This window comes from Microchirus variegatus, assembly GCF_963457635.1.
Source record: "Microchirus variegatus genome assembly, chromosome: 8".
NCBI classification, from domain to species: domain Eukaryota; kingdom Metazoa; phylum Chordata; class Actinopteri; order Pleuronectiformes; family Soleidae; genus Microchirus; species Microchirus variegatus.
Genome location: NC_139809.1, coordinates 7,675,436 through 7,701,997, shown reverse-complemented (window position 1 = coordinate 7,701,997; position 26,562 = coordinate 7,675,436). Strand labels below are relative to the sequence as shown.

General features: G+C 38.5%; 1 protein-coding gene across 1 annotated transcript; it reads left to right on the top strand.

Moving 5' to 3' along the window:
* The first annotated feature begins 5,912 nt into the window (after positions 1-5,912).
* ptdss2 (phosphatidylserine synthase 2) lies at positions 5,913-22,778 on the top strand. The gene is made up of 13 exons (XM_083894016.1): positions 5,913-5,919; positions 6,548-6,783; positions 12,136-12,237; positions 13,661-13,743; positions 14,538-14,605; positions 15,169-15,303; positions 16,523-16,573; positions 16,951-17,064; positions 18,145-18,263; positions 18,402-18,516; positions 19,024-19,169; positions 19,821-20,006; positions 21,573-22,778. The coding sequence occupies exons 2-13, from the start codon at positions 6,560-6,562 to the stop codon at positions 21,724-21,726; spliced, it is 1,497 nt and encodes a 498-aa protein (XP_083750142.1). The 5' UTR covers positions 5,913-5,919; positions 6,548-6,559; the 3' UTR covers positions 21,727-22,778.
* Positions 22,779-26,562: the final 3,784 nt, after the last annotated feature.

The window sequence follows — 26,562 nt, the reverse complement described above, 5'->3', positions numbered from 1 at the left end:
TATCTCCTCCATGAGGGTCCTCTCTTCAAATGCTAAGCAAATCTGTGTGTTGGTGTGTGTGTGTGTGTGTGTGTGTGTGTGTGTGTGTGTTACTTGCGGAGTCTGCTGCCAGTGAGGACAGGCAACGCCTTTGGATTGGATTGATAAGTGTACAGCACCCCCGTGTGGTTCATAAGTGCCACTGCCGTAAGAGCTCATAAAAATGTGCTTTGTCATTTCATCAACGCAGTCAAATAAATATTTGTTTATCTCACTTATCACAGCAAAGGACTGCGGGAAACTGCACATGTGCAAATATATGAGTGACACACGAAAATCTAACTTTGATTGTTATTTTATTTGGCATATTTGGAGTTGTTTTTTTTTGCCCTGTGTCAGCAGGGATTGCATCAGCGACTCCCAAGACCGTAATGTGGAGAATTGAGTGGTAGAAGATGAATGAAATTCTAGTTCTAATTAAAAAAGAGATATATAAAGATTTAGTTTGACATTACAGTTATGTCCATCTGCAGTCACATCTTTCACTACTGTCAGTTGACACATGGCCTAACAACGCATGCGAGGACCTTTGACCTTCCGTGTGTCATGTGAGGATCACGTAGGTCGACGCAACAGTTTCATGCGAGTGAAAGGGTGAGAACACCTGAGGAGACAGTGGCGTCGTTAACAGGCCTGTGTCAGGTCAGACGCTCTCTGTGCTGTCCTTTAGTTACACTGCTATCATGAGGTGGAACACAGTATCTGAACATGCACGGAATCGTTTTAGGTCACAGTGGGGGAAACCTTTTTTTATGTCTCTAAACCATGAGTAAGAACTGGCTGACCTGCTGGGACTGTCGTGCTATAGAGAATCAACACCTTTCCATGCAACTGGTCTATATGTAAGAATATAAAGTGACAGAAACTCTTTAAGAAGAAAGGCTCTGATTTGTGATGAGCAGCTTTGAACAACGTAGAGCCTGTACAAAGTACTATACTTGATGAATACATGATTAACCCTTTCTTTTACACATCTGCTGTGATTTTCTTTTAATCTTCGTCGTGAATTTTAACACGTTTTATTGATTGTTTTGCCCATTAAAACTGGGAAAACGAGATCCAGTTTGAGTAGAGCTTTGATTAATGCCTCCACTGATTGACGATTGTGGTGATCACTGTGATCAGAAACGTGAAACTAAATAATTCCCTCCTCATGATCTTATTAAGCCTAGAACACCATCACTAACTGCGGGTGACCCAAGATAATAAATACAAATTACTTGTCATCAAAATATATCAAAACATGACAATACACGAGTAGTGTTCTTTTATTTTAAACTGTGTCATGTCTAACAAAATGAAAGAAAAGCATCATGAGGGGACCATAAATAAAAATGCTCAAAAATTACTGGAAAATGAGGAATTTGGGAACAAAAAAATGTCCCCCCCCAAAAAAACAATGAAGATGAAAACTTCGTTTTCATGACAATAACATACATTTATTTGCTCGAGTGAAAACCACACGACAATGGTGTTCTAGGGTTAAGCAAAGAGCTGGGTGATGTTTTAGCTCCCTCTAGTGGTGAAATAAACATTCTTAATTGTCGATTTTGTCATGAGCCCAGTGAATATAGACAATTCTTTACATTCTTCACATTCTGTGTATGTAAACGTGAATAAATACCATGGTACTGAATGGACTGTTTTATTACAACAGGGCTTTTGTGTTCACCATTTACGTAAAACTCTGTCCAGACGCAGAGTCATCTCTCACATCTTTTTGATTAGTTTCAAACTGGTCGGGGTTTTTCCAAGCAGATATTATCAGCAAATGTCTGAAAGGGAACAAATGTCTGAGGAGAAAGTCTGTATTCGTGATTTCTAAAGAGGCAGATGCTAATCTCGCAGATTTCATCAGAACAGCAGGTACGGTCAGTCACTCACTGAGATGCACTCCCACCCATTCCTCAGAAAAATGCAGCAGCATGTGCCTTTCATCACACACGCACGCACGCACGCACGCACGCACGCATGCACGCACGCACACACACACTTTCACAGTAATGGAAACATCCCAAGGGCTAAACGCATGTTAAGGAGACCCAGGCTCAATGGATCAATGGAGCAAAGAACAAAAACAGGTCTGCACATTTTGCATTTGAAGGTTATGCTCTCCAGTGCACTCCATATAAAGTCAGAGATTCAATCATATGTTATATAATATTATAATATGTTTGCATTATTATACAGGCATCGGTTCATTTGAGCATATTTATATGCAATCCAATGCTTTGTTTCCAGGCGTCATGTGGAAATAGTCATGACAAAGATGATTACATAGTGTAATGTAGTGTAGAGTGTGAGCCACAGTGTAAATGATACATATGGCCATTGTTTTCTGCAGGAATCATCCGAAGAGACAACAAAGCTTTCAGTATAAATCATGTGTACGACACCGTTTATTGTATTTAGCCACTTATTTACACCGTCTCTCGCTCTCTTGTCCGCAGATTTTAGTGTTTTGTGGTCTTCTTTGTTATGGCTGCTGCCGGGCTGGTGCTGGTTGATTTTACCACCTAAAGAAGGACTTCAACTATTAAAGGGCCATTTCCTGGGTGTGCCGCGCACCCCCACCGAGACCACTCACCTGAACAAACTCGTCCTTTTGATGTTCGCACAGGCGCTGCAGGCCACACCGCAGGAATAAGTGGTCATTTCGTCCCGCAAAGCAGCATGACACACCCATAAAACAGTTTTCTCTCTATATATATATATATATGTTGCCTTCAAGCTGAAAATCAGCCATTGTTGAACCCACCATTGTGGAGCGATTTCCTAGTCGAGTTAGCCGCTGTTTCACACACACTTCACCAAATGATATGCTTCATCAGAAACTACTGTATAGGCAGGACATCTTTCAAACAGCAACAGGCAGTGCAGGCACCATGCTACAGTTGTTATAGGACAAAACTGATATATTTGCATTGTTAAAATCCACACAGCAGTCCACCTAATCACTTGTTCTGTGATTCTGTGATTGTTACTGTGATTACGCTCAAAGCCAAAGCCAGCCTGTGGAATTTTAGGAAAAGTTAAGCAAAGAGCTTCATCCAACACATTGATAACACAAAGAAGATGTGTAATTGAAAAGCTTTTGACAAGTTGTATTAAGCCAAAAAGAGAAAAGAAAATTAAAGGAAGTATTTGTTGAACTTTGTTTCTGACTAACTAAAACATGCACAGTAATGAGATGCACATTTGGCCAGAGAACATTTTCTATACAGCTATAAATAACTCTTGTAATGTTTCCATAATACTTTTTCAGAAACAAAGGCCTAAAGGGCTTTTGTCTTACTGGTCTGTGAATGTGATTTTACTGTAACTCTGCTCTCCATTACTTTGTTAGTCATTTATTGTCTGTAAAGGTAAGATTTGCCTTTTTTTTTTTAATGTCTTTGCAATGATAGGGCCTAAAGCGGTACTGCATGAGTAAAGCTCAGGATCAGAGCATACATTTTACTTCTTTTTACTTATATTAGAGCGTATTTTTACCTTACTGTATTTTATTTTATTAGAGTCTTATTTGTATTTAGAGTGTGATTTGTTTACCATATTGTATTTTATTTTTTACCCTATTTTTACTCTTATCTTTACGTTGTCTTTCTTCCTACTTATTATGCCCTTGCACATTTCTGCACCTCTTGTCGCCTTAATTGAGCTGTTGTAAATGTGTGTTTCTCCCCCGGGGGAGGAATAAAGTCATTCAATTCAATTCAATAAATTAAAGAAAAAAAGCTTTCAGTCCAATCAGAAAATACTTGTTGATTTAAAACAATGAATGGCTTCAGGGGGACAATCAATCAATACATCAAGGCTTGTCTGTTTGAATGTAAATACTTGTAAATGCCATGTAGTCAAACACTATAAAACAAGGATACTAGACAAATAAAACTAAAGAATAAACTAACTAAAAGCCTGGGGCAACTCCTGCCATTTATTTACCCAGTTACAAAACCCCTCTACCCACACTTTAACGTCCACTGGCTGTTTTGGCTCAGTTTGGCTCATCTATGCCTGTGGAGAGTGTTGCCTTTGGCTGTGGACACACAGTAGCACTCGATTATCATTATCTTCCTTTGCTTTTTGACTACATAAATTAAAGGGGGGAAATTAGGGGAAAAAAACATGAAGACACTAAGTCATGATATCCTTTCTACATATTTTAGGCAGTGTCTGTAGTAGAAGCAAAAACCAATGTTAGATTTGCATATTTACAAATGTATTAGCACTAAATCCAACAACTACTTCCCTGCTTGTTGACATAATAGTTGCATTTACTAGACTAAGTGAATGCAACCAGGATGCTGTTTACAGTAATTAGTACTAACTGACCACAGACCATGATCTCCCAACGTGAAACGAAGCCTTGCATGACCGCAGATAAATTAAGTGGCATAAAAAGGACAATTTCCATGGTGGAGGATGAAATCAATACAGATGAGCTTTGTACTTTTATCCTGGGGCCTGTGACTTTGGTTAAACAAGAGATTAAATATGGTTTTGCCATGTGTTGTCAGCTGAGGGTGTTTTGACTTAACTGCTTAACATCACTTGCTTAGACTGACCTAATCGTGAACATCGTTTACATATTCATTAACATTACGTCAACAGTTACGATTGTCGAGTATGACAGTGACTGGATCTTTGAGAATACAAACTTAAAGGTAATATACAAACAAATGTTTTTTTTTTCTTTGAAGTATTCAACAACAGAAAGTGGACTTGAGACCGAGATTGTATAATCTGCAACTAAAAGCATTAATAATCATTAATACAGACAACATTTATGTGTGTATGTATATATTCTTGTACATATATACACTGTATATATTCTGGTAACTGTCTATAATGTACATTCTGTTTTTATACTCTTTTTATACGTCTTTCTATATTGCACTTTCACATATGTGGAAATGCATGTTTATTATTTATTACCTTTATCTTTATTGTCTTTGCTGCTGTGACAATGTAAATGTCCCCACTGCAGCACGAATAAAGGACTATCTTATCTTATCTTGTCTGATCTTTAATAACTGCAGGACTGAAATTGCTTGTGTTAAGTTCTTCTTCACTTCTGAAGGTGACAATGACCAGAATATATATACATATATACAATATTTTTCATTGAATTTATGAAATTAAATATATGCCCAAATATTGGTTTAATCAACTGCTGCATGTCGCATTAGGTTATTTCTTCTATGAAATTGCCATTAATTTGTCATCATTCTATCTTCTGACGTCAGATTTGTCATGCGGAAGTGACGACATAAAAATGTCTGAAAACATGTTTTCAGGACACTTATGATACCATGTTTCTTTGTCGCACACCTCAATAAATAATCTACTCTTGCATGATTTTATATATTCTGGCTGCTATTACTGTGGGATTTTTAAAACTTGACTTCCAAGTTGTTGTTGTAAACAAAGCGTTTAAACGGATCATCTCGTCTGAGCTAAACCCGCCAGATAGGTCAGGTTGTCAGATTAGCAAAGCAGCATATAGCGTAGCAAAGTGGCCGGTGCAAAACGTCCGGCATCGTTTCACAATAAATCCCACTTGAATGTAAGACTGCCGGAGCGCGCTTTAATTTGAAAGATCCTGACCGGATATGGTGGTTGTTTGATGGCGCTCTTATCGTGACTGTTGGCGACGCGTGTCCATGTGAAATGTGTCTGGAGTGTACGGAGCACACTGTACTGTGTGGAGTTGTTTTGTTACGACGGGCAGAGACGCGCCGTACACGGTGCAGTCGCTGAATTATATTGCTTCACAATTAATTAGCAAACGGATTTCCTCCGCGTGGGTTGTACCGATGTAGCGTTAGCAGCAGCAGCTCCTGAACTCATCACCCTATTAATCCAATATAAGACCAGCTGGTAAGTAATGCTAGCTTAATTTTAACTACGCCGAGACGCTCTTCTGTCACGCTAACGGTCAAAGTGGGTTTCGGAGTTACGGTGACCTTAATGAAAGTTAATGTTTAGCGAGCTTTCAACAGTGTTAAAGTAGCAGCGTTAGCACGGTGAAGTGGTCATAGAAGCCCATATGGCTCATGTGGTTAGCCAGGTTGTCTCAATTTCTCGCAGTTGAGTCACTGTGCGCGCGCCCGAACACCTGACACCTATGTGTTTATTGTAATAATGTGGTAACACGGTGGTCTATAGCTGTAGCTGCTACATAACATGACAGTGTGTCGCTTTATGGTTTTGTAGAAATGCGTTGTTATGAGTAGGCGGCGTCAGTGAAGGAGTATGACTCTGTGTGTACATGTGTGTCGGTGTTTTACACTGTGTCTGTGCAGAGAGCACCGCTTGCTGGGTGGTGCTCGGTGGTAATAAAAACAGCACGACGTGATTTTCAGGTTATTATCTCCGCCCTCGTCTTCATTACGTTCATTTCCTCCGACCACCTCAGGATGCTGACAGTCACTTGGGTGGGGCTGCCGCGGATGACGGTCCTCGGGAGCAGAGCTCAGGGATAAATGAGATTATTTTGAATATCCAGGGCGCTGAAGCCATGACCAAGCCCGAAGCGAAGAGAAGCGGCGTGGCCGCAGCGAACGCCGCCGGCAAGTGCGCCACAGCCGCAGAGCAGGTCAACAACGGCTCGGTCGATCCGGACTGTCCGGGTCAGAGCTTGCCGTCCAAAGCCAAGGTGATGAAGCAGACCTCCAGAGAGAGCCTGCAACGCAGGAACACCGAGTGTGAGGTCTATGACGACGGGACCAACACCTTTTTCTGGTGAGTAATGCTTTTGCAATGTCCACAGTTTTAATGTCACTCCCATCATCTGAAGTGATGGGATTGTTTCTCACTCCACGCAAGAAGATTTAGTGTCCCTGCAGAATCATGCGCATGTGTGGACAGGTCTCAAGGTGAAATGAAACACAGGCCCAGAGAGATCTGCTGAAACGTACTATCTCCATCCTGGCACCAGAGTGAACTGAGTGAGAGGATTTAACTTTATATGTATGTTTATATATACATATAGAGAGAGATGGTTAATTTATTTAACCACAGAGCAGCTTCAGAAAGGCTAAATAATAAAGGACTGCTGTTAAATACTCATCAATGTGAACACTGAAATTATTCATTCCGGTGTCTGTTGATTTTTCACTTTTTTTGAGTATCGGTGTCTTACGAGAGCATAAACATAGCATAGCACTGAATATACTAAAACTTTGTGTTTATTAATGACTGTCACACCCACTTTGATCCAATGTGGATCTTTCTCAGTTTTACAGATAAGTCAACCTCTCATATCTCCCCTGCTCTGTTTAGTTACAACAGCATGGTCCAAAATACAATTGAGGTCTTTATCTGGTGTCAAAAGTACAGTGATATACAGAGGACAACTGGGGGGGTTACGCCATAACATGTTAATTTCACAATTTCATGAACATTAACACAAAGTTACACGAAAAAAGCATTTCTGTGCATTTCCATCCAGCGTTTTTTCTTTTTTTATGAATGAATGACTCATGCGCACACACACAGGCATTTGACATGTATGTTGCATGTGTATTCAGGTGAGGGCAGGAGGTGAATCTGGAAGAGCAACATTCCCTTCTGCAGTCTTTAATTCGCTGCTGCGGCCCTTCCTTCAACCTGTTGCTCCAGGAATATTTAAGCCCGATTAAGTGTGCATGGGTAACGTGTGTCTTACCTCACTGTGCTTAAAGCAGATGGCATTAAAAATCTACTAAGCTATCCAGTGACTGAAAGTTGAAGAGCCTGGTTCCCTTAGAGAGAAACCTTGATAATGAGAGTTTTTTCATTACTTTGTAAGAGCTTTGGAATCCTGCCTTGTTTCCTGTTATTGTAATTCTCGAGGCCAAGCTACTTTTGTCAATTGAAATTACTGAAGTAGAAGCATCCTGAAGTATAGCGGTAAAGCTGCATAATACAAAAATGTCTTGTACTCTGTGTACACCAAAATCTGCATGTAAACACGAGTTCTTTAAACTCAGGAAACCCCAGCTGTTTGGCAGTAAGATCCTTGTTTTCTTGTGTCCTATTCATTGTCACAAGATTGAAAAATGTTGCTTTTGTCTTTTCAAACTCCCGGCCAAATTAACTATAACTGAGCACTGCTCGAGAGAAGGAATGCAATTCATGGCAGAGATAGTAAAGAGTTGGAGACATCAGTCCTTACAGGTCATCAACAGCCAATCTATGTTGACCCCATGACCTGTGCCATAGTGTTGCACCAGAAAAGGACTGGAGCTGATAAAAAAAAAACATGACTATTGCACTATTGTTGGACTTTCATACACACAGAAGCCAGAAGATAGTTGGTGTTTTAATTCAAAGAACAAACACTATCTCTCATGATGATCATATATTAAATCAGTGCATTTTAAAAAGTATTTTTTTCTAAACATAATGGCAATGTGCAACATTTCACGAGCTGTATTGGTTATTTCTATTCCTTGTGTCTCTCTTACTCTCAGACCCACTTATTCTATTTATTAGCTGGTTGTTGTCAACATGTTATGTTCCTCATTGTGTTTGAACAATCAACAAAGATGTGTACCACCATGTTTCCTTGCTAAGCACAAAGCCTGTTTTTGTAATGAATGCCTCAGGTCAAACTCAAACATCGGTTTAATTTCTTTCAGACGTGAAATGACTAACCTCCTAATCAAAAAAGCAAGCCATAACTTGGTAAATGTGACCACTTTAGGGGTGAAGGACATCTAATAATGGTGTTGTTGTTCACAGAAAATGTAAAGCTTGCAGCATGGATAATTCAAAAGTAATGAAGTACAGAGCTTTGCAATGTGTTAGCAACTTGTTTATTTGGACCAATATTTTAAAGCCTCTAACTCTTAAGTAAATCACATTCAAGCTGACCATTATAGTAGCTTTGGGGCACTGGGCTCTGTCACTGAACCACCTCATTATTTCAGTCCTACTGTCAAGCTATCACTATAATACATATACTCCAGTTGTTCGAGGACTGACATGAACCAGTAGCTTCTTTTATCTGGATGCCCAGCCTCAATCTCAGTGGTACATTTTAGTCTAATCCTGTCCTGGGTTTCAGTCGCACCAAGCTGGTATTTCCACTGTGTCTTTTTCACTCCCACTGGTGTTGTATGGTTGTCAGGCAACAGAGACACCAGGTCCTCCCCTGTGTCTCCTGCCAAACAGGTTGGATGAGGAGGTGCAACAGGGAAAAGATGCTAATAACACCTTGTGTGACATCTCGTCTCTCAAACCCTGAGCAACAGCACTGGCTGTCTCACATGTTATGTTTAAAGTCCCATTAATTGCATGTTCCATTACTAAAGTCACCTGATTGTCTTTGTTTTCTTCAATGAGCGTAAACATGAACTGTGTTGCAGTAACACCACCAACACTGCATTGTCAATCTCCCAAGGGTTTCAGGTATTCCTTGTTGAGATTGCCTTGGAAGTTCGGTGTGATAGGAACACACATTCGTTTTCCATATTTATTGAGGACTGTTAAATGAATTGTTTGTATATTCAAACAAGCTGACACACTCAGCCACTGTGTATAATTTACATATAGAAGCCGTTCATGTGTTCTTGAAACAGAAAATGATGATGTTGAGCGAGACATCCGTCCAAAGGTTCTGGCCACCTCTTAAAGTCCAATTTTCTTTTTATCTTTAGCTTTACAGTATGCATGCATGGTAAGGATATTTGCCTTATCTTAACCAGAGTGTGAGCATGATATTTAATATTACTCATACATACAGTCATTTCCAACTTTTACCAATCCCAGTTGTATCAGCACTAATGGATTAACAAGACATTGCAGGACAGAGTGATATTCTTTCAGGTTTGAAAAAGATGTAAGTTATGCAGACTTTGTCTACAACAGAGTTTATTCAACAAGGTTAATATGTTCAGCACATGACGTGTTGGGGAAAAAAAGTTATTTTTTAATTTACTCAATGCCAGGAATTTAGGAAGTTAGGCAATTGTTTTATTGGTTTATTGTGCAGTTAGTTGACACTGTTTGTATTAGCTTCACTTAATCACAGTTCTGTTTGGTGTCAGTCGGTGTGTTGTGAGGTCAGTGAAGCGTTTTTTGAACGAACAAAGGATCTGCAATAGGTCAGACTTTATAAGTGACGGATTGGCCTTGACTCTGTTGATTTATACCAACTCTGTTCTTTTCATCCCTTTGACACAGCCATTAATAATGATTACTGGCTATGTGGCTAAAACCATAGGCCATCCAATCAGTGTAAGCATTTTAAATATGAAATATTTATAACACCAGTTATAAAGTCCAGATCTTCGGATATTTAAAATGTTCTATATCAATTGATAAAGTCCTTCGATCAGTCTTTTCTATCTCAGTCTATGCCATATCCTGTGCCTTTTTCACAAATTTTGCAAAACTATCGGGGTCACATGTTGTGGTTATCTGCTCAGGATGACAGTCTAGTCGCTGTTATCTTTTTTCTGATTAGCAGATTTTGAACTTGAACGGGCATTTAACTTTCAACTTTGAGTTATCGCCTATGTACTGTAAAGTTGCACAGTGTGCTCATATTAGTACAAAAGTGCATTCATGTAACTACTTGGGGGTTCAGTATTACATTTTAATATTCCAATTTTTTCAAAACCAAGCATATTGGTATTGAACCATTTCAAAATGAATCGATATCAAATTGGCATTGTGAATCTGAATTCAGGAAATCAGTCATGATACTCGTTTGTCTTGTGTCTGCAATGGTAATGATACAAAATTTAATTTCTGAGTTAAATGACTATGCAGTGACACTGAGGTTGAGCAGATAAATAGTGCTGATGGCTGATGGTCACCATGGTGCCCTCCCTGCCACACACTCTATCAAAAATCTATACATTTTCACTGACTAATTGATCTGCTCTGCTCCCTTTCAGGGACACTGCAGCTGGATCATTAACATACCGTATCAGGACCGCCTGAAAATACGTTGACATCACAATTGTTTTACTTTACGAACACCATGAATTTAGTAAAGTGGGCATCTACAAACTCAAGTTAATAGTCTGTACCGGCTCTGATCAGTAGGGATGAAAACATGACACTTAACTGAATGCAGCAGTTTTTCCTCCTCCTTCATTTTGGCAGTCTAGATTGTGCTGTTTAAGCAGCGATCAGTTACTGCTGCTGTGTTTGAGAGAGAGACTGAAGTGAAGGATACAAAAGACATTGTCGCAGTGAGCTTTTGTCTGTGGCGTGTTTTGACTCCCGCTTCTGATGTGTTGATTTTTGGTGACATTGAACATGACTCGGCAAGGACAAACTCCTATCGGCAAAGGGGATTGTAACATTTTGCCTTATCTTTTACCCACTTTCTGACTCAGAAATCCTGAGGCCATTCATTAATATTTGAGCTTTTGAGTTGCACAGTATCAGCAAGTTGTTGAACAAAACTTCGCACCCTGAATTGAGATAAAGCGCACAGATAGCATGTGTTTATCTGAACAATAGTGGGAAACTGTTGCATGACAAAGGCCAAGGCTTGTCACCTACAACTGAGTGATCTGGGCGGGAATGGTATGAGCCTATGGCAAACATCACAGCCTTTAACCTGAAGCGCAACCTGCCAACCAATGTATACAAATGCTATGAGATGAAATCCTTCCACAGTTTGGCACGTCATCAGAAACACGGCATCACAAACTAGTTGTGACTTCTCTCCTGATGTCACCTGCGTTTAGGACGATGTTGAACTGACTGAGAAAACCTTTACTTCCTTTTTAGTCCTTTTTTCTTTTTGTATGTTTGTTTTTGTTTGAAGTTTTTGCTTCTATTTTCAGCTTAAGTAGCCCAGTTTCCCAGCAGAAATATTTAAGTCATCTGTTCTACTTTCCTAGGGAAACTCACATTATTTGCATTATTGATTTCTAAATTCTATTATTGAGTTTTTGGTCCATAAAATGTCAATGTGGTGAAAACTGTTTATAGGGTTCAGGGATTAATTATAGCAAAATTGTATTAATGGGAGCTTCAGTGTTTTGTTTCAATGCTGCTAAATGGTCTCTCTCGGTGTTAGAGGTCATCAACAAGTTTGTATTTTTCCCTTATCTTTTTTGTTTTAAAACCTCTCCTCCTCTTTTCCAGGCGGGCTCATACTCTGACAGTGCTGTTCATACTGACTTGTGCTCTGGTCTACGTCACCCTATTGGAAGAGACCCCCCAGGACACCGCTTACAACACTAAAAGGTCAGTAGCCTACACTCTATATTTCTTGTATGTACCTCCAGAATCCTGCTTGTGTCCTTTTGATTGAGTTCAAAAAATAGTTTTAGCTGGAGTTTTGTTTTATCTAACAAGAGTTAGAACCCCTATATCGTGTAGTTATGTTCTGTTTATCTGAGAAATCTGCTGGTGCCATTTAACTTGCCTTTTTGGTTTGTATCTGTTTGTCGGTCCTTTGCAGGTCATGTCAGATTGTCGATCAAAGACAGAATAAGAGGTTACGTAACTAAAGTAGCCAATAACACACAGCCATTTTAGTGATGTTTACCAGCTATTTGGCATCAAGGCAAGTGAGCACAGGGGTGAGGTGTGTGAGTCATTTCAAATTGAATCACTTGGTTTTCATTTGAATTCACCTTAAGTCCATTTGGCACTCTCTCAATGCCGTGTGTAGCTTGTCACGGAAAACTAAAACCCCGATGACCATGAAAAAAGAGAAGCATGAATCTGTTCGTTTGTTTGATTTTTTTTTTTTTTTTTTTTAATCAACATGGAGAAAATGTGCAAGACAGATTTCCTTGTGTGGTTATATCAGAAATGGCCAGAGGGGAAGTGTTACTGATGAACTCTCAGTTATGTGAAGAAACGTAATGCATTAAGTTATGAACATAAGGCCATCCCATCCATCTTCACTTGTTGATTTAAATCTATTGTTATAAATGCTGGTGTTTGTGGATGGTTGTAGGAGTACAGAAAAACAGTGTTTGTTCTTAGTATTAGCATTACTGTAAAATGCTATGTGGGATTAACAGCTTAGGTGCAGCAATGATGGTGTTGTAATGGACAGGTGTGGTTAACAGAGAACTGCGTTGGGGTTAGTGACTGAAGTTTGGAGACACCACATTTGTCTACAGAATCACGTGAACTACATTTTATTGAAACTATTTAATTTGCTTTTATGCAGTTGGGCTGTATGTTTGGGTGTTTTAATGCCACAATGTTTTAATGTTTGTTTGATGTTTGTGTGTGTGCGCACTTTGGAATTGTGCTTAGTCGGATTTGCTGCAGTCAGCGCAGTAAGGCTCGTTGGGATAAAGAGCATAGAGCTTCTTCCTGGCTGTAACACTCACACTCATTTTGGAAACATCTGACTAATCCCTTCCTGCACTCACACTAGTTCACACACATGCGTGATATAACTGAACTTTTGACACACAGTTTTACGCTTTACTTTTTTTTTTTTTAACCCTCACACTCATACAACTAAACAAATGCACTCATACTTGTTGGCAAACACCCACTTTTCTTCACATGTAAGAGTTGGACAATTGAAAATGCACATTTTATTGATAGGTGCTGTTGTTTGAGCTGTGTGAGTGTTTTCAGTCCATAGAAAAAACTAAATAGTTAAATATATTTATTTCTGTTTCTGTTTGTACTCTTTCAGGGGGATTGTAGCCAGCATCCTGGTTTTTCTCTGTTTTGGAGTAACACAAGCCAAAGATGGACCATTCACTCGACCACATCCAGGTAAGATGAGTGCTTTTAGACATTAGAAGGTGTCTTCTTGTTAACCACTCAAAGTTATTACAGTACGCCTCCTCCATCCGTCAACACACATTCATACAGTGGTGTCTTCTGAGTTCTGATATTTTGTTTTTATTGCAAAATGCTGTGGGTTTTTTTTTTTACCTGCATTTCCTTGGCAACAAGTTTGACTTGAGTGAAGGATCACATGATGAGTCACAACAAAATGTCACATAGTGAATTACAGGATTATTCAAAATTGTTCTCTTCTATAATAATATCATAATGTGGGACATGTCTTCTCCTGATACATCTTTTGTAACATTTCAACACTATAAATTAATGCTTCTATTTGAACAGTTCACTTCTTAAAAGTAGTTTTCTATGACGATTCTAAGCGGGCTATTCATGCAAGAGACAGACTGAAAACAAGGAGGCTAGATAAAAGGGTGTGGACGACAGATGCAGACACGTTCTGAATATTGTCAGTTGTTAGAGGCGTGAAAGGACACAAGCATTTGGGCCACTGTTGTTGCATTACTTGAGTGAAAGACAAGAGGGTTCTGTTTTTCTATGTGTGTTGAGCGACTGCGTCATACTCCCTGACCCGCTGAACCAGCCAGGTAGGTTATTTTTGATGTCGTTCAGGTTGTTGCAGTCCATGCAGAAGCAAGAAAAATCTTTTACAAAATTTACATCAGTTTCCATTCCCTGAATTTCTTTTTATATTTTGACACACTGATGTTCACTTGTAACTGTTGCTCAAATCATCACAAACACCTTCTTTCACCCTGCAGCTTACTGGAGGTTCTGGCTTTGTGTCTCTGTCGTCTATGAGCTCTTCCTCATCTTCATCCTGTTCCAGGTGAGTACACTGATGATGCTGATACTATGATTGGCTGAAACCCTGAACTATTCAAAGGACAGGTGTATATATCAAATTAAGGAAAAGCATATACATCGGTCAGGTACGAGGTATGGATGTCTTTCTCAGGTGGTGTTGTGGTGATGCAGTCCTACAAAGCACCACAGTTCTGCTTATCCGCTATGATACGTATGCCCCTACGCCAGTAAAATAGCTGTCACTGAGCCTGAACCAAAAGCTTGAACACTAAACGGCTGCTAAATCTCACCAGGCCTGGAAATTTCAATAGTTAAGCCATCTGTCCTCATGAATTTGCACAAGGAGTTTTTTTTTAAGAGAAGTATTAGAGAATTATCTTGTGCTACAAACTGCATAATTATGTGATGAAATGAATGTAGATTGTTGAAACTGATTGTACCAGCTCAGAAAAGGTCATAGTTAGTGCATACTTTTTGCTGTTTTGTTAAATCATGATTAGAAATCTCCATGTGTCTTCATGAAACTACTTTTCAGGAAGAATTAAATGCTGACAGTCTCTACTTCTCTAAACTCTTGTTATCCAGACGGTACACGATGGACGACATTTCATGAAGTACATTGACCCCAAATTGGGGGTGCCTCTCCCAGAGCGCGGCTATGGAGGAAACTGCCTCATCTATGATCCCGGCAACACCACTGACCCCTTCCACAACATCTGGGTAAGAGACTATTTCACAATATTCTGCGGAAAATTACCGGGTAAGAACGATGATTCCTAACTAAAAAAAAAATGTTGACCTGTTCCAGCTATTTACAGTTTACAATTAGCACTGATATGGCAATGACCCAGATTTCAGATCCCCGATAAAGGAGCACACACAAATGTGCACGCATTCTTCTGCACCGCTGTAAAAAATGTGATAATCATCTTATCCTCACACTGTCTTTTTCTTAGTTTTTACTGTGACTCCTTTACATTTCTTCTACCCTTTCTCTCATGAATTCTAACAAACACAAACACACAGTGTGTGTGCCTGCATGTAGACTGGCTCCAGAGAGTTGTGTCTGATGCAGATTATAGAGCTTCAAACCAGCTAGGCCTTCTTTCCTCCCTGGAGAGACGAGTGTCTTCCTCTGCTGCTGCTATGACCCGGTCTTTACTGTTGGCCTGGTTCCAGCCTCAGTGTGGGTCAAACCACTACATTTGCTGCTAAATTGCAGCCAGTCCATGTGAAAATACCTTTTAAAAACATCAAAATATGACCAAAGGTTTAGAAACAAATCATATGATCATAAAACAGATTTAGGTACCTATGTAAAAGAACATAATACACTTCAATGTGCTAGATTGCTAACAGGAAAACATGTAATCAACTGTATAAAAATATGATCAACTATAATCAAACCGCTTTTCAATTTTATTTCTGTGTTTTTATGATGTGATTTCCTGCCAATTTTTGTCTTGTTCATTGACCCAGTACAATGTGTGCTCATGTCCTTTTGGGCTAGATGTGATTCACTGAGAACATGGATAGTTCAGATAATGACTATTTCCATCATTCTATTATTGTATTTAGAAAGTAATGGAAAATGCCTAATTTATCCCTCATTACTAGGGGGTGTAGTTCTGTATTATTTGTTTTCTTTAATTAAAGGTTTAATGATTTCTGCTTGAAGAATTACTAAAATCCATTAAGTGATTGGCAGAAAATGATTGATGAACACATTGTTGCTGGCTAAGTTAATTACAGACAATATCATGTCATGCTGCGGATGACATTATCACTTGCAAGGTCACCTTGTGTAGGCTCAAGTGTAGCTTGATGATGTAATAGGAAAATCAAACACTGAATTTATTTTAGGACATAAAAAGCAGTAGTTTAACAACAATTCTTTGTTGTTGACAACATGTGAAAATAAAGTGTTTTATTTGAACAGGACAAGATGGATGGATTTGTTCCAGCTCACTTCCTGGGGTGGTATATCAAGGTAAGAGTGGAGAAGATTGCCGTACACACTGAAAGAACTTTGTCATGAAAGCACCTGAGCAAGTGGCATATACATTAATTTAATTAATTATGTTCTATAGTAACATCATTAAATTTACATTCAACAAAGAACGGTGTGATAACACAATGTACAGTAAAGAGAAATGGAGAGTACAGCAGCAAGGACTCCTGTTGTTGGAATATGGTTTATTTATTTTCACACAAAGAATTGGACAGAACAATTGAACGTGTCTGAATTTCAATTCACTGATCAGTAAAAAATCTGTCCTTAAAAAGTCTTCTGTTGCCATCTGATAGCTAGCATCTTTAGTACTGTAAAACATTCACCCTACCTTTCTGCTCTGTTTTATTCCTCAGACTCTGGTGATCCGGGATTGGTGGATGTGTATGATAATCAGTGTCATGTTTGAGTTCCTGGAGTACAGCCTGGAGCATCAGTTACCCAACTTCTCAGAGTGCTGGTGGGACCATGTACGTGATACACTCCTGAGCTTCTTTGCTGACATGTTGCTGTACTTGACACTTTCACACTGCCTTAGTTATGACAGGACAAATCTAATATGAAGTCAATACCGTGCTAAGTGAATAATATCAGGAACAGATGTGGTTGCAAGTAAAGCATACTGCTTTTAGAAACACTGAAATATGAGAGCGATAGCAGATTTTGCACATCGTTAGGTCACTAACTCTTGAAGCCCTAACAGTTGTAGTTACAGACTTAACAGTAAGTTTCCATGTATAGAATGTAGATGGTTGGTTTGAAGGAAGTGTGTGTGACCTTCTGCTCCACTAGAGGATCAAAACGCCCCCCTTTCAGCTTGTGGATATTGGTTTCTGGTTTAGCATACGGCTGGTTTGTAGCATGTAGAATGCCATTCAGACTCTTCCTACCATCCGTTGATATCCAGGTCAGCTTATTTTTGACAATGGTCTCTTTGTATATGTGCAGTAGTAGCATGACTCCCAACAGCATTATCTGGGTGTGTTAGTCTGACTTTGACAAATTCCATAGTACAATTTCATTCAGACTAACAAAACAATTACATATATATATTTTAATCTTAGTCTTTCACACACTGACACATTGTTCTCAGACTTGTGTAAAATGTCGTTTAATGTGAGCCTTTATGGGAAAAATGTTCACATGAAGTTGTTGACCAGCTTTACCTGTTAGGGGATAAACAGTAGACCGTAAAAAGCATAGTAATTTGAGTAAAGTAGTTAGTAGTAAAGTAAGGGCTGTTATTTAATGTAAGTTGTTACACAAACAGATGCATATTTACAGTACATATTGACAAGATTACAAGTGTATAGGCTGCTTATACAGTTTTAGTATAATAACATCTCTCTTATGTCATTTCAGTTTTATGGGATGTACAAGAGGAGGTTCACCTAATTTAAATACACTAACAAATTGAGCAAAAGTTCAAGCTCCATTTGCACTCCTCAGAAAAGACCTTATGTAATATACCTGTGTCAGTGCATCATAGTTGTGTAGGAGTATTCTGTGTTTTATCCTTTTAAAAATGTGTTTATTTTTTCTTTCTCCAGTGGATCATGGATGTGCTGGTGTGTAATGGTCTGGGGATTTACTGTGGTATGAAGACACTGGCCTGGTTGTCAATGAAGCCCTACCAGTGGCAGGGCCTGTGGAACATTCCTACATACAAGTATGACTCTTCACACTAACTTCACACGCCTTCATTTTCTATCCTCTGTGACAAATACAAGATGTACAATGAGGTATAATTCCAGAAACATATGCGTGTGTGTGTTCTTTGACTGTATATTTACCGTGTGCCTCTCAGGGGGAAGATAAAGCGCATAGCATTCCAGTTTACCCCGTACAGTTGGGTGAAGTTTGAGTGGAAGCCTGCTTCTAACCTTCGTCGTTGGCTCACTGTGTTGGGCATAATCTTTGTGGTAAGAAACACCCTTTAATTATTATTATTGACATAATTGCAACAATATTTATATGTATCCTCATCCTGTCTGTCCTCAATAAAGACTGATTCACCCACAATGAGTCCACACATTTGCTTAAAGTTCTTTATCCAAATTTTCATTTAGAAGAGGGAGAAGCCGAAACAAGCAAAAAAAGATTAGAAAACCTCACAACCATTTCTGGACCCCACACCTCTTCCAAGCATATATAAGTTCATTGACAAATCAAAAGGACAATTACAATGTGTTATTTTCTTCTTCGTTTATTAATTATGACACAAAGACAGTCTCTGCTTTTTCCTGCTGCCATTGGACAAGGTGGATCGTTACTTAAAGTATCAATAATAATTGTTTTTTACTTCAATAACTTAATTGTTCATATTATACCATAGTTGAGTACATGATAAGCAATGACCCACATATGTAATTATAATTAAGTAACTGGTGTTGGGTGAAAATTGAGATGTGTATGTTGTGTTTTTTCAGTTCCTCCTGGCTGAACTTAACACCTTCTATCTGAAGTTTGTGCTGTGGATGCCTCCTGAACACTACCTGGTGCTGCTCCGCTTGGTCTTCTTTGTTAACGTGGGAGGCGTAGCCATGAGGGAGATCTATGACTTCATTGGCGACCCGTGAGTATTGGTCATGTATGTAAAATGACTGCTGGAGGATGTGGGGTTTGAGCTGGGCCTACACGCTGACCACATATATATATGTCACATGAGTAACACTCTGCATGAGGAAACAATTAAGACATTTTGTAAAACAAATGCTCCCTGGAATAATATAAAAAAACAGAAATAGCAGCAGTGAACTTCGCTTATTTCCACTTCCATTTGCTCTGTCAAAGGTCTTTGTAATGATTGAGGAATATAGCGGATTTCTAGTCTTCATGCCCACTCAAAACACTCAACCCACTCTTTTACCATTTACCCATTCACGCCTGTATGCAGCACTTTATGAACCACACACACATTCACATAATGCAATTACCAGCATGTCATCAGTGGCCCCTTAATGATGCCAGAACAGATCCATGAATCTTACTGTAATGTAAAGACTGTAATGAGGGTTAATAATTGAGGGAAACTCATGTATTAATAGAGTAATTAGTTCCATGTTGGCTCTTAATTGATTGAGTATAAACATCATGTTGTTTACAGACTTGGTGTCTTGTTTGAATGTCTGTAAGCCTTTATTTCAGCCTTTTATCATTCAGTGGTTTAAAAAAAAGCATAATTCCAGTCTTACATAACAATGCCTTATGTAATTTTTCCCATCAGGAAATTCCACAAGAAGCTTGGCCAGCAGGCTTGGCTGGTGGTAGCCATCACAGTGACGGAGTTCCTCATCGTGGTCAAGTACGACCCAAACACCATCATGCTGCCCATCCCCTTCTTCATTATGCAGTGCTGGTTTTTAGGAATCCTCCTCATCGTCACCTGGACTCTGTGGCGCTTTTTTATCCGGTAAGATCTAGAGTATGGGGTTGCCAGGTAGAGGTACAACAAAAAAAAAAAAGTGGGAACAGGAGCTAAAGATGCCAAAGAAAGGAAGAGACGACTGAGCTCACAATAAAATACGCTTTCTCATACAGTGCTGTTATTATTTAGGCTATTTCTGGTTTGATTTATCTCCTGCTGAGCAGTGTTTTGTTTTGGTTGAACATAGCCCTGCTTCAGCATGTTACGCTTCCTGTTTGTTTTCTTCCCCTCCCTCAAACCTCATACTCCTTAAAACATGCAGTAATGTCTCTGTCCAGTGAGGTAGGTGCTGTATGTGAGGGAAGTGTTTGCCTCGGTCCACACCCTTCCTTCAGCAGTGTTGTTTCCTTCTTTTTTTTTTTGTCTCTCACCACTATTCAGAACCACATGTTTAATCAGAGGATCTTCTTGACACTTGAGCCTGATTTATATTCTGTTACTCGACACTTTTCTAAGTATCATGAATCATTTTGAGCAGATATATTCTGCATGTAGAATTTTCTTTTGCTCCATTGTTTTGGAGGTTAGTGTGTGGTTACCATGGAGATGAGTGGAATTTTTAGCTGAAACATAAATTCCTAAAGTTGCATGACTCTTTAAATTTTGTCATTTACGAGAAGTGTGGAGACACTCGCTGTTTTCTGTTGTGGTGGATTGCATCGTCTTATTTTCCTCAAGATAATTTCCCTTTTTAATCTCAACCGCATGGAGTGAAGCGATTCAGGAGATTAGATTAGCTTTTATTGATCCCACACCTGGGAAATCCACCTGAAGATTTTAACTCAAGGGACCGGAATATAGTTGTTCAAACCTGGATGAAATCTATGTTTATTTGCATGGACATTTCATTTGGTTACAGATGACTCTGCATTGCCTGAAAATGGTCAATCATGGCAGCCTATTTACTATAATTTTGTTAAATATACTATAATTGAATATTAATAACAGTAAGTAATGTAATTTATTTATTACTGATTGCCTCGTCCAAGTTGTTCAGCTGCAGGAAACCAAAATCAGCTGCTGCTGTGGGCAGAATGAAATCAGTGGAAATTGGGAAATAATTGAGGTCAACTAATTTGGCCAATTATCTTTTTTTCCTTAGGGTATAAAAACAGAAGATATGCAAAATAGCTAAATAAACATGTCTCTATCTTAAATAAATATACTGTATAAACTACATATTAAATACAGTATGAAACGGATCATTTAAAAACTGAAAAAATAAGGTTTTAGTGAACGTGAGCTGTATTTATCAAGAAAAAAGTATGTAAGCTGCATCAACAATACTTAATACAATACAATACCATGTTAATTAAGTAATAATCAGTCGGCAGATTATTACTTAATTAACATAAGCTGTACCTGCAGATACTTATTAACCACAAGATTTGCTTGTGTTGTGCTGGAAAACAAAGACGGCACAAAGTCTGCTATCGCTGTAAAACATTAAAGAAGCTCTTTCTCTGTGACAAAAGTCGAATGTGGAACAGAAACTAGATGTTTTTCCTGTGGCTGATTTTCTTTTCTTTTTCTCCCCGTCCACCCTCCCAGTGACATCACACTACGCTACAAAGAGACGCGACGACGCAAACAGGAAGTGCCTGCCGACTGGGATCGCCCTCTGGGCAACGGCAGCACCGCCGCCCCATCCGGGCGCAGCAAACTGAACGGCAGCTCTGAGACGGTGCGGCAGAGGAAGTCGTGAAGATGGAGGGAGAGAGAGAGAAGGGAGGAGGACACGGTTTAAAACGGGGCGTGAACAAAATCAGACGAATGAATGAAGGAGATTCGAGACAAAGGGACACACAGAGACGTGCAGACGGACTAGTATTCACAGTTTCTGTGCCTACATGAACCAAGTAGTCATTCAGCAGAGGAGCGGGTGGAAGGGAAGGGGGGGCAACTTTCATTTGTTGCGTTCTTCTAGTTATTGTCGTACTACAGGGATTTACCTCATACTCTTTTTAAGAACATTAATGCAGTTAATACAGGTGACATGTTTATTTATACATGTAAACAATGATGCGGGTGGGAAAACACAAAGCTGAATCAAAGAGACGTAGAGTGGTGGAAGGAGTGTTTTTTTTCTTCTTTTTAGAGCGAAGTAGATGAACTCAACCAGTAACTGCTCACCGACGGTGAACTCTTTCCTCTCATCTGCACCGAGTAGAATAGAATCGCAGAGATGAGCGTGAAGCACTCACGTTCGTCGGTGTAAATAGGCTTTGTTTCCGCGTGCTGCAGGTGAGAGGAAGGAGAGTATTTGGAGGAGTTTGTGTAGATGTAATGACTGATTCATTGTCCACTGCTATGCAGTCTTCAGCATCCATAGGTTATTCTTTGGCCACACATTGTTGCCGGGCGGCAGTCGAACTGCAGCTCGGGTTATTCACGACACATTTCTGTTACATATAGTGAAAAATATGACACTTTAGTCTTTTGATTCGTGGGAGTCGTATACAGTTTGTAGAGCTTTTTCCTCTTCAGTCTTGTCCCACGTTTGTGACAATGCTAGATTATTTTTTTAATTATTTACTGTTCAGATTTCCTGATTCCTGGAGGCACTGCTGTGTAAACTGCTGTGGATCGTCCCTCAGTCACAGAGAGGAGAGGTAAACTCTCCTCTTCTCCCACTCTCACACTTTGCTCTTAAAAAGAACAAGTTTGTGTAAAAAAATAGAAACAAATCGAGATGTACCATTTCCTATTTAACTTCTGATGCTTATACATAGTATATAAGATATGGTTTGGGGTATTTTTAGTAGATGATTTGTTATCACTGTTTCTATTTATTTAGGGTAAATCAGTTTTGGACACTACTTTTTTTTTTTTTTTTTTTTTTTGGTCCTGAGAAATCTGCAGCGCTCTTTAACAAACCGATCCATGACAATCACACTTGTCCTCTGATGGAGACATGTTGGCTCACATGCAGGAACAGAACTGCAGCTGAGGCTCGGCTGAACATCAGAACGTCGACGTATTAATCAGATGTCTGATTATGTTATTTTATTCCAATAAACCCGATTTAGCTGAAACTCATGAGATCACACTTTACTTTCAGAGGGAGGAACAAGGGATCAGTGTAGTGTGTCTTTGTGTTGAGGTTTGGGAAGAAGACCAACCTTTCCACCTTTGTGGTAGGAGGAGGAGGAGGAGGAGTAGGAGGGAGGTGTTGCCATATTGAACATGCAATCAGCCAAAGCTTTGATTTCATTCTTACTAAAGCCATAGATGCCACCCGGACTCGCCGCTCAAACTACTGTTAAACCTCATTTAGATTCCTTTAGAATTTCAAAGCCATTGTCAGTCGCAATAAAAAAAAAAGAGAGAACACCTGGAGGTCAGACCGTCGAAAACTCCCCAGCTGCCTTGTTTCTGTAACACTGTCTTTTGTTTTAATCAATTAATTGTAGAACTAAAACCTTTAGTTATTTAATTCATGATAACTTAATCTGTAACTACTGTTGATAATCGGTTAAGTGTTTATCAGTTGTGATAGTGAACTGTCGAACAGACATGGATTTATAAATTGTTGGACCTACAATAGCCATTTTTATCTCTAATCGCAGAAGGTTTATCAAAACGGTTGTCGTTAGTTGTAATCGCCGATAAATATCATAGGATACAACAAACTGAACGTTACGTTAACAAAAACAACAACTGTCAAAGTGAACAAAACACCACTGCATTCCAATGTTTCTGGATGTTCAGAGTTTCCAGAAAAGCGTATGGACTTTTGCACTCTTCAGGTCTCGTCACTGTCGAATAGGGCTGCAACGATCAATCACATTATTAATCGATTAATAAATCAATCTGCAAATATTTTGATTATTGATTGTTTTGAGTGTTTTCTTTAATTTAAAAAAAAAAAAAAAATGTGAATATCTTCTGGTTTCTTTGCTCCGTATAACAAATAAATAATTTAAACTGGATACTTTTGGGAAACACTGATCGACATTTTATGGACCAGAACGACTTTTGACGCAGAATCAGCAGATGAATTGATTATGACAATGATAGTTGCAGCACTACTGTCAGAAGAATCCGTTGTGAACGTGTGACTCATTTTGTCCCTGCGACACAGCTGATGTTGACACCGGTGACTTAAAGCTCCCCGTCGTTCGCTTGGCCGGTGTATAAAGAAGATACTGTTGTCATTTTCTTGTGAATGTAGTCGGCAGAGTCTGCTGTGCAAATGAGAGGGTCGGTCCTCGTTGATCGGTTTATTTAGCCAAACACAACAAGCTCAACTTGGTTGTTTATGCAAACACCATTTTCATTCTTCTCCAGGCTGTAGCTGTCCACGTATTCCACCCTCCTTTTTGAAAAACGGATCGCTGTGCAAAGTGAAAACCTTCGAAACCTCTCGCTGATGTATGAAGTTGTGTGCTTGTTTCTGTGATGTCATGATTCAGTTGCTTGGGAACTTTTTAGAATATATGAGAACATTGGCTTTTTTTTTTTCAATCGTTTCTAAATGAAAGCATTTTAAACATGGGCTAGGAAGTCACTGTGTACTCATGTTACATACATATCTGGGATTGGAAAAATGATTTCACAGACTGAACTCATCAATGACGTGTTGAATGAAATGGAAATTGGCCAAAAGAAAAAGAGATTCAGGACCTTTTCTGAGAGCTTCAGTGTAGTTTCGCTTGCAGACACATGGGGGCGGTAGATTATTTGTTACCAGCTCTGCCTGGTGTTGTTGTCTCTCTGTCAAAGATCACTGGTAACCTGAAGTAAAAGCCATTTCCAGTAAGGTCTGTGTAAATGTGAACATGTTAAAGATCATAAAACTGGGAAATGCTGCTGCGCCACATCATTTTATAATGTTTTCAATAAAATCTAATTGAAACTTGTACTCACTGAGTCTGTATTCATTTAAAAAGTAACATGCATGGGGGAGTTAATGGCAGATATTGAAAAAAATTAAAGGCCCCTTTGTTTTGGAAATTAATTAATTCATCCAAAATGTCATCCAAAATTTTAAAATATAAATTGAAAAAAAAGTTTTGGTCTAAATGTGACAAAAAGTCATAGTCGAAAATGTGATATTTAAAAAAAAAAAAAAAGAAATTGGTCCAAAATTTGACAAAAACGTCATACTATACTATGCAATCCAAACTTTGACAAAAACGTCATAGTATAGCATGCTGTCCAAAAGTTGACAATTTTCCTTTTGAAAAGAATTTTGGTCCAAAATTTGACAAAAACGTCATGCTATGCTATGTCATCCAAAATTTGACAAACCCGTCATAGTATAGCATTTCGTCAAAAAGTTGACCATTTTTTAATTTTTTAATTTTGGTCCAAAATTTGACAAAAACGTCATACTATACTAAGTTGTCCAAAATTGGACAAACACATCATACTATACTATGCAATCCAAACTTTGACAAAAACGTCATAGTATAGCATGCTGTCCAAAAGTTGACAATTTTTTTTGGAAAAAAAAGTTTTGGTCCAAAATTTGACAAAAACTTCATACTATACTATGTCGTCAACGTCATACTATATATACTATGTGGTCCAAAATTTGAGAAGAACTCATAGTATAGTATGTTGTCCAAAATATGACTTTTTTCGTCCAAAAGTTGACCATTTTTCTTTGAAAAAATTATTTTTGGTCCAAAATTTGACAAAAACGTCATACTATACTATGTTGTCCAAAATTTGACAAAAACGTCATACTATACTATGTTGTCCAAAATTTGACAAAAACGACATACTAAACTATGTTGTCCAAAATTTGACAAAAACGACATACTATACTATGTTGTCCAAAATTTGACAAAAACGTCATACTATACTATGTTGTGCAAAATTTTGGTCTAAGATTTGACAAAAATGTCATACTATACTATGTCTTCCAAAAGCTGACAATTTTTTTTTTAATATATATTTTGGTCCAAAATTTGACAAAAACGTCATACTATACTGTCGTCCAAAATTTGACAAAAACAAAATACTATACTATGTCGTCCAAAATTTGACAAAAATGTCATGCTATACTATGTTGTCTAAAATTTGACAAAAAAGTCATACTATACTATGTTGTCCAAAATTTGACAAAAACGTCATACTATACTATGTTGTCCAAAATTTGACAAAAACGACATACTATTCTGTCGTCCAAAATTTGACAAAAACGTCATACTATACTATGTTGTCCAAAATTTTTGTCTAAGATTTGACAAAAAAGTCATACTATACTATGTCTTCCAAAAGCTGACAATTTTTTTTTTAATATATATTTTGGTCCAAAATTTGACAAAAACGACATACTATACTATGTTGTCCAAAATTTAACAAAAACGTCATACCATACTATGTTGTCCAAAATTTTGGTCTAAGATTTGACAAAAAAGTCATACTATACTATGTCGTCCAAAATTTGACAAAAACGTCATGCTATACTATGTTGTCCAAAATTTGACAAAAACGACATACTATACTATGTCGTCCAAAATTTGACAAAAACGTCATACTATACTATGTTGTCCAAAATTTGACAAAAACGTCATATATACTATGTCGT

What these genes read in the sequence shown, in the direction of transcription:
- ptdss2 (XM_083894016.1), top strand. Translation starts at nt 6,560, where the DNA reads ATGACCAAGCCCGAAGCGAAGAGAAGCGGCGTGGCCGCAGCGAACGCC. An exon ending in TCCTGGGGTGGTATATCAAG is followed by an intron (nt 16,574 to 16,950) that starts GTAAGAGTGGAG and finishes TTTATTCCTCAG; the next exon opens with ACTCTGGTGATCCGGGATTG. An exon ending in TGGAACATTCCTACATACAA is followed by an intron (nt 18,264 to 18,401) that starts GTATGACTCTTC and finishes TGTGCCTCTCAG; the next exon opens with GGGGAAGATAAAGCGCATAG.